At 43.3% G+C, this 8,343-nt stretch overlaps 1 protein-coding gene across 2 annotated transcripts in view; it reads right to left on the bottom strand.

Moving 5' to 3' along the window:
• Window positions 1-3,673: 3,673 nt before the first annotated feature.
• Window positions 3,674-8,343, bottom strand: part of DSP (desmoplakin) — a 49,346-nt gene continuing 44,676 nt past the window's right edge. For both annotated transcript variants that reach the window (XM_090039166.1, XM_090039167.1), the window contains exon 24: window positions 3,674-7,595. In XM_090039166.1, coding sequence (XP_089895292.1) covers window positions 4,419-7,595 — 3,177 coding nt within the window. In that variant the 3' untranslated portion in view covers window positions 3,674-4,418. The remainder of the gene's footprint in view (window positions 7,596-8,343) is intronic.

Genomic DNA, 8,343 nt, shown 5'->3' with positions numbered 1-8,343 from the left:
CCTCTGCCGGGTCCATGTTAACCAAATTGTCACAAAGCAGAGTTTTTGGGGAGAGAGAGAGGTGGCCTTTTGCCACACACCCTTCTTCCCAAAAGGAGTAATTCCAGGGCAAGGGGAGGGACGTCTGCTGGCAAAGTTCAGGGGTTGGGGACAGGATTTCTGGTCCCAACAGGGCAACTGTCAAGGCGTGGTGCTAACCATGTGGCCCTCGTCAGCTCCCCAAAACTCAGTGAGCAGCCCTCAGCCCAAAATAGTTGCCCACATGTAATGAGCCTCTTCGTCCACCAGATGGTGCTGCAACTTTTTTGTAGTTCACCCCTTCAAATTGCTTTTGCTTTTAAATTGCTTCCACTTCCTTTTTCTCGTGTGGCTTTTTTTTTCTCTCTCGTTTTCCTGCTCCCTGTTTCCAGGGAGCTGTGCCACAGCTGTGGCAGGGCATGGGCAAGGGGGGCAGCACTGGACCATCCTGCTCTCCTGCAGCACCAGCCAGGGACCCAGCTTAATTCATCTGAAAGCCTAGTGTGTGTAAACAGAGATGTGACATGCTGAGGCTTAATTCGTTTGAAAACCTAATGCACGTAAACACGGATGCTCCAAAATAAATGTTTCAATTTTATAAACCTATTTAATTTAATAATTAAAACATATGGCATGTACAGACATCCACTGTGGCTAAGAGGTACCCTTCAGAGTTATACTTCCTTCACCTCCCACCCAGTGCATGGGTGGATAGGAGTGGCACATACTAGAACGAAATTACTACCCTAGGCACAACTCCAGTGGCCTGTGAGTAAGGCAGGATGTGACCAGGGCTTTGTCTATTTGTTGTTCCTTCCTACCACTGGTTCTGGAGTAAGTGGGTAAATAGGCCTGTTACTCTTGCACACGCCCTGTCCCAGAGTCAAGTCACTTGAATCTAAATATGTGATGAGGTTCTAAGGCAGGCATATAGTCTTAAATCATTATTTAGCCCTTTCGTTTCTTCGGTCAGACAAGGAGCACTAGTAAACAAAAGCCTTCTGAGGACAAAGTGACAAGGTGAAAAAAAAAGACTGCATTTCAGCCATCTGCTTTAGCTGAGCTGGACAGTTGACAGACTGATGAAAATTCTGGCTGGCTGCAAACAACTGACCCTGTGGTAGGAAGAGAATAGCAAGCATGAAAATCTGTGACAGAATGCATCTTCCTGCCCTTGCACACATCTCTATTGTTTTGAATTCCTATGGCAGCAGAGGAGAAGCAGGCACTCTATAGTCAAACCAAAGGCCACTTGCTTTGCATAGCATGCAACAACATGAAGATGAGAAGGCCGTAAGCCAACTCCAAACCCCAAGTGCAGCTCACAAAGAACCTATAGAAATGCCTTTGAATGACCTGCCACACCCCTTCTAAATGGAAAGCTGAACCCACAAGAAGAGCTGGTAAACCACTGAAAACAAACAAGGCATAATACGAAACTCACTGGAATTAAGTGAGTATCTTTACAGAGTTCAGTGGACTTTGGATCAAGCTCTTCTAGCTTGATTGGCCTCTCTGGGTACTGGTAAGGGACCCCATCACCGTAGCAGCTTGTGCAAATGACTTCTTGTCTGCTCCAGCTGAATCTTAGCACATGCTTGGGTGCTCCAGAGATTTTTTGGAATGCCTTTACTGCTGCATCCTATCCAGGCTGGCTCTGAGCATTCCAAGAAGGTGGGTCTATATAATTCTCCTTCTGTAGGAGACCTTTTACACTGACATAAAGCAGAGCCCTCTCACATGGCACAGTCCAGCATAACTGCACCCTGTCGGACTATCCCAAAGAGATCCTCATTGAAGGGCTGAAAACTTTAGCCATCTGGCCATAGTGTGCAGAACAGTGCACTTACAGAGCCATCTGGTGGCCACTTGAGCAAAGTGAAGCAGATTTCTGACTGCCTGCTGCAACAGAATGTATGATTTGCGCATGAAAGGGGGAGGTGATAAACTTTCTAACAAAGGGAACTCTGTGATGCCAAAGCCTGCTTATGTAAACCGTGCCGATATCACAGGAGCAACTCTGCCATTTGGAGCGCACAGGTTCTTCCTACTAATTCCAACAGGACCCACACACATGCAGCCAATGGAACCACTCGGCACTTGCCCAAGCCGACTGTATCAACTTAACACTAGTGAGACAAACAGTTTATAAATCAAGCATGTCAGTAAGTTGCAAAAAGCTGCTCCTTCCCTTAGATCAGCAGATGTTGTTCAGAAACTGGGTCATCCCTTCAACCTAGCTCAACAGCTCAGTTCGTGAGCTTAAATTATATTGTCAAAGTATAATGCTCAGGTCCCAAGCTTTTCCAGGGGATTCATCTCTACACTCTATACTCACATGCCTACCTACTGCAACTACACAAATACCTGGGCAAGACTATTCAATTCAGCTTCTTAGTTCCACAATTGAACAAAACCATAATTTGGATGATTTGTGATGTGATTTTGGATACAGATATTGATTTTCAGACAACGTAGGAACTCAAAGGTTACAAGCTAAGCTCCAGTGGGAGCCAAAGATGTGAAATTCCATTACTTTACTCACCTTTTATAAGCACCACCCTAACAAAAAGCACATCACATAAATTATCCAGTATCTTGGCAAGGTTTTCGGATTGTCACCAGGGCTTTTGTTAACTCCCATTGCAGTGTTAATGTTAAGTGGTCAGATTGATAGGAATGATGCATCTACTAGGGAGTGCCAGGGAATGGCAATGGAACAGCCAGCATGTACAGACTTGATACTTCTGGCTCCACTCCAAGTCATGAACCTTAAGGACCAACCCTCTGCCCTGGCTGACAATTCAGTGCAACTAAGGGGGCTTTAGATTATGTCTGTACATCTGGAATTTGGAATTGCTCTGCTCTGGTACAGTGGGCCAGCACAGAGGTTGAAAAAACCTGGAGGAGATTAACTTGTAGGCCAGGTACAAACACACTTTACCAAAGTAAGTGATCGGAATCCATAACCGAACAGCAGTTCAGCGCACAGACTGGTTTAAAAATGGCAGAACCTGGGCTAAGATTTGCCCATGCCCCACCAAAGGGCAAATGTCTGTTTTGTTCGCTACTGATCTACACTAAGCCACTTACAGAAAACCACGTAACTTAGACCAATTCCACCTCGGGGTTTTTGAATGTCTGTACCTAGGCGTAATGGCTGGCAACAGGCCCAATAGAGCCAGCACTACAGGAGCTATTAAGGTAGTTTTGCAGTTTTAGAAGCAGCTTTCTATGATGGATATTGGCACCTGTACTTTGTTGGAAATGGGCAATGACTACCCTAAGACAGGGGAGCATCTCATCCAGAGTTTCTTGCTTGAAGTTGCAAACAGCGCTAGCTGGATCACCAGGGGAAGAAATATTCTTCTTCTCACCCTTCAGTTCTTTACATGTGAAACATGGCCTTCTGCTTCTGGTGGGGACAGTGTCAGAGTTCAGATTCCATGTTCTTTTTGGGCAATGCAGGATTAGGTTTGTGTTCATGCATAGAATAGGACCAGCATCATGGGGACAAAATGTTTCTGGTCTGCACTGACAATGTCATGTGCTTCTATCATAGTTTTCTTTTTGTTTTGACAAATAAAGTGTCTTTCTCTAAGTTTTCCTTCCAAAGTGCACTCATTCAAAAGTTTCAAAATCAAGCCTCAGAGACTTTAAAAGTTCAAAAGTTTATTGCCTAGAATAGCTAAATTTGATGCAGCCACGTCTGTTGATGTTACATTGAAAACAAACAAGCAAAATTAACAGAAAAAATACTTAGGTCACGGTGAAAGAAGAGCACATGTTTATAACATCCCCAAATATGCACCATATTGTAACTGAGCAAACAGTCAATCAGCTATAGTTAAGTACAATAGCTCTTGAAAAGGATATGGCTTTTCATATTGCAGTGCAGAAGACATGTTGATAAGGATTTTTTTTTCCTCCACAATATTTTTCTCCCTTTTTTTTAAAATAATAAAGTAAAAAAAAAAAGCTAGCTGGGGAAGCAGTGAACTACTAAAGAACATTCAAATCTTGATTATCAGGTTACGATTTTGGGGACAATTTTGGTTAATGGGAGAAGCAAACTGTAGCATATTTAATATACAGGAAGAGAGTAATTAAACATTCAAACACTTTTTTTTTTAAAAGACCCCAAACTCGTAACTGTTGCATTTGCTCTCCTGTAATGTTTGTTGCACAAGCCTGCACCCCAAACATATTACAGCTTTAAAAAGAGAAGTTAAGAAGACCTAGAAAAGTCTTTACATGTTTTCTTTTTAGAGGGTGGATGTGACTTTTCCCAGTAGGTCATTGCACCCAAGCAAATAATATGACCACAAACCAGTTTCTGTTGGTTATTTGAGAGTAAAAAGGTATACAATGAAATTAAGGGAGATACCCTTGCTGACTTTTTACGAACGCCCAAGAGAGCTGCTGCTGAAGGTTGAACAGGAGTAAGAATATGAAGAACTTGTGGCTGCATCAAAGCTTCCTCTCCTGGATCCACTGCGTGAGCCTGAACGAGAACCTGAGCGAGAGCCAGGTGCAGAGGAGACATTATAAGGGCTGGATATACCTTTGGATGAAACAGAAGCAGCTTCCAATAGTCTGAGCCCAGTGATGTCTTCCACCATTGACCGTTTCATTGCATCTCTATAGGATATTTTCAGCTTGGTCTTAGGGCAGGTCAGAATTTTGGGGTAGTTGCTGATGTCTTGCAACTTCTGAGAAGTGCGACCATCAATCAATCCGTTCTTGATGGCTTCCTCAGTTCTTATTCTTCCACGCACTTCAGGGTCAATAAGGCCACCAGTAAGGTACTGGAATTCAAGGAAGCGCTGACCAGCCTCATAAGGCAGCCATTTTTCCTTAACCGCCTCTGCTGCTGACATTCTCTTGTTATTTAGACCTTCAAACCCTAAGAAGGCTTTTTGAGCTGGCTTGAGCCGTGTGGCCATATCTTGATCAATGATGCGCTGAGTAACTGCCTCCTGAAGTGAAAGCCTTTGACCTGTGACAGGGCACACAATGCCACCAGTGCAGGCCTGGGCTTCGAGCAACCGCTGTCCTGTAATGCTATCAACAATGCCCCGTTGCATAGCTTCTGAAATGGAGATTTTCTCCAGATTTTCAGTGTCAAATATGGCCGCAATGGGACTACATTCCTCTGGGACCTCTGAAAGTGAACCGTTCCTTATCAGCGAAGAACTTCTGACGCTCATCACGGTGGGAGACTTACTGATGGACTCATGTCGGAATACGTCATCACCGCTGTTCCGACAGGAAATCATATCTGCAAACTGTGTAAGGCTTAAACTTCCAGCACGGTACTGTTCAAGAAATTTCTTGTCAACCAAACCTTTATCAATAGCATCTTGAATGTCATACTGGTTTCCAGTTTTCCTGTCAACAAGGACAACTCTTGTGCTACCATCCGATCCTGTTATAGTTATTTCTTCCCACTCGCATTCCTGTTCAGCAAGTTCCATATAGGTATCATAATCTATAAGACCTTTCTTGTATGCCTCTTGCACTGTCATCTCACGGTTTGTTTCCGGGTCTACAATGACAACCCTCCGCTTCCTAAGCGTGTTCTTCTGTGAAGTCTGCACCACCTTTTTCTTTTCTTTCAAGGGCAGAAGACAGAGCCCTGTTTCTTTGTCTATCATGCATCTTTTTGTCAGTTGCAGGTAGGTTAGGTTTTCTTCTGTGTTGGGATCGAAAAACCCTTTAGTATCATCACTTGGATCAGAGAGAATCTGACTGAGCTCTTCATTGAAATAGCCACGCTTGTAAGCCATGTCTACAGGAAGACGGTGGCTCTCTTTGGGGTCAATGATTCCACCAGTGGCAATCTGGGCTTCCAGCAAACGAATGCCATGACCTCTCTCAATAAGCTCCTTGTTCATCGCCTGGAACAAGGAGATGATATTTCCTGTTTCCGGGTCTTTGTAACCAGTGACGGCTCGTTCAGCAGACAGAAGCTTTTCTTTGAATTCAATGCCAACAAGACCTCTTTTGTAAGCTTCCTCAACTGTTAGCCTCATGTTGCTGACAGGATCCACTATGAAACCAGTTGCTGCCTGGGCTTCTAGAAGTTCAAGGGCTGTACCTGGTCTAACCAATCCTATTTTCATGGCCTGATAAATGCTAAGTTTCTCCTTAGTGGCCTCATTGTAGATACCTGCTATACAGCTGGATCCCCGGAGGAAATCCTTAATTTCTTCACGAATCATTTCTGGATCTATTGTCCCTTGCTCAATGCCTATTTTTGTTGGCTCTGGAATTATTCCACAGTCAACCAATTCCTCTAGCATAACAGGCCGCCTGATGCCTTGGAATGACAAGCTTCTCTTCTGCACAGGAAGGAGCAGTAGACCAGTGTGGGGTTCAATCCTGCATTTTTCCCTTAGCTGTGTGTAATTGACTGCCTTCTTGGTTATGGGGTCAATTAAATTCTTTGCTGTGCCTCGAGGGCTAGTCAGGATTGTGTACAGGTCTCTGTCAATCAACCCACGGGACAAAGCTACATCTTTTGGCAAGAAAACACTGTTGACAGGGTCAACAATGCCTCCTGAAGCCAGCTGGGCTTCAAGCAGGCGAATGCCAGTTTCCCTGTCAATCAGATTTTTCTTGATGGCTTCAGACACTGGCACAGTCTTTCCAGAGAATGGATCTTTAAACCCCGTAATGGCTTTTTCTGCTGTATAGATTTGTTCTCTGTCATCAAAGTTAATCAGATCTCTGGCAATGGCACTGTCCACGGTCAACAGCTCATTCCTGTGTGGGTCAATAACACCTCCGGTTGCTGCCTGCGCTTCTAGAAGCAGAACTGTGTTCTCAGGGATTAGAAGCTCCTTCCGTTCAGCCTCCACCAGAGAGTACTTCTCCTTTGGAGAAAGAGAGACCCCAGCAATAGCACCTGCTCCTCTCAGGTAGGGCTCGAGGTCAGCAGCAACTTCTTCCACTGACCTTTGCCCCTTCAGCAATTTATCCAGAGTGGTTTTGTCTATCAGTTGACATTCGTATAACTGAACTGCTGTAATTTTTTTCCGCAGCCCATTGAACAACAATTTAGAAGGGTCAATGACAAAGTCCTCTTCTGTCTGTGTAGACCTGCAGGATCCATATGGGCGTTGATGAAGTTTTTCTATTTCCCTTTGCAGTTGGAGACGCTCAGCATCCCACTGCAACTGGCTTTGTTGGGCTGTCTCCTCCAGTCTGCACCTGTACCTCTCTTCAAGCCTCTTAATCTCCATTTGTAGCCTTTCAATTTCACACCTCAGGGCATTCTTCTCCCTCTCACTCTTTTCTCTCTCAGCCTCACTCTTTCTAATGGACTCTTCTGTCCGGGAATACTGACTCTTCCACTGGTTTAGGTCATTCAGGATCTGGTGTTTCTCACTTTCCAGCCGTTGTTTCAAACGAGACTCTGATTCCAGGCTAATTTTTGCACGGTTCAGCTCTTCCTCTAATCTCTTCAGCCTTGCCTTATCTTGTTCCAAAGCACTTATTTTTATCAATAGGGTCTCTCTTTCTTGCATAATCTGACTATACTGATTTTTAGATTCATGAATCCTGTTGGATGCCTAAAATTCAAAAAGAGAAAAATGGAGAGAATTATTACAATTACACTGTCTGCTTATAGTATTTTTAATCCATTTCCAAAAATTTGATTCATCACATACTGACACTGAAACAAAATTCTTTTGAACATTACTAGGTCATATCCAAGATTATGGACATGTTTAAATATATATCTGCACATTCACAGAAAAGAGTTTTATTGCCACTTGGAATTTATTGCCTTACACTAATAAAATGAAATAGGCATATTGGATCCCATTTTAAATTTCTCATCTTCAAGATTCAGTGAAGACTTGTTTTTTTGGTAATGAGATACCTTCTTACTATATTTTTTATATTTTCTGCATCATCTATGTACAGACACATGCCAGCCTGCATACTCTGGGGGCATAAGGGACTATATCTCCATTGACCTGGTCTGTTTACAGCATCAGAGAATCAGCCACAAACAGATTTAAGCAATAGACTTGTCTTTCCCTTCCCTGTTAACATTTTTGCTATTTTAAACTCCAAACATTTATATTTGTGTTCCTTTACATTTAAATTCATTTAATGTTTCCATGTGGCATGTGTATACACACACTCACACACCAAATACTCTGTTAAAAAAAAAGAAAATCAACATTAGGGGTTTAAAAAGTAAAACAAAATGAAACAAAAAACAAAACAAACAAAACTTGGGGGAGGGGACAGCTAAAATCAGACTAAATGAATGGACTGGAGATGATGGGGAAAGGTAGGAAAACTGGG

The sequence above is a fragment of the Crocodylus siamensis genome, chromosome 3 (genome assembly GCF_052110815.1).
Source record: "Crocodylus siamensis isolate JL-2025a chromosome 3, ASM5211081v1, whole genome shotgun sequence".
NCBI classification, from domain to species: Eukaryota; Metazoa; Chordata; order Crocodylia; family Crocodylidae; genus Crocodylus; species Crocodylus siamensis.
This window is presented reverse-complemented; position numbering and strand designations above follow the sequence as displayed.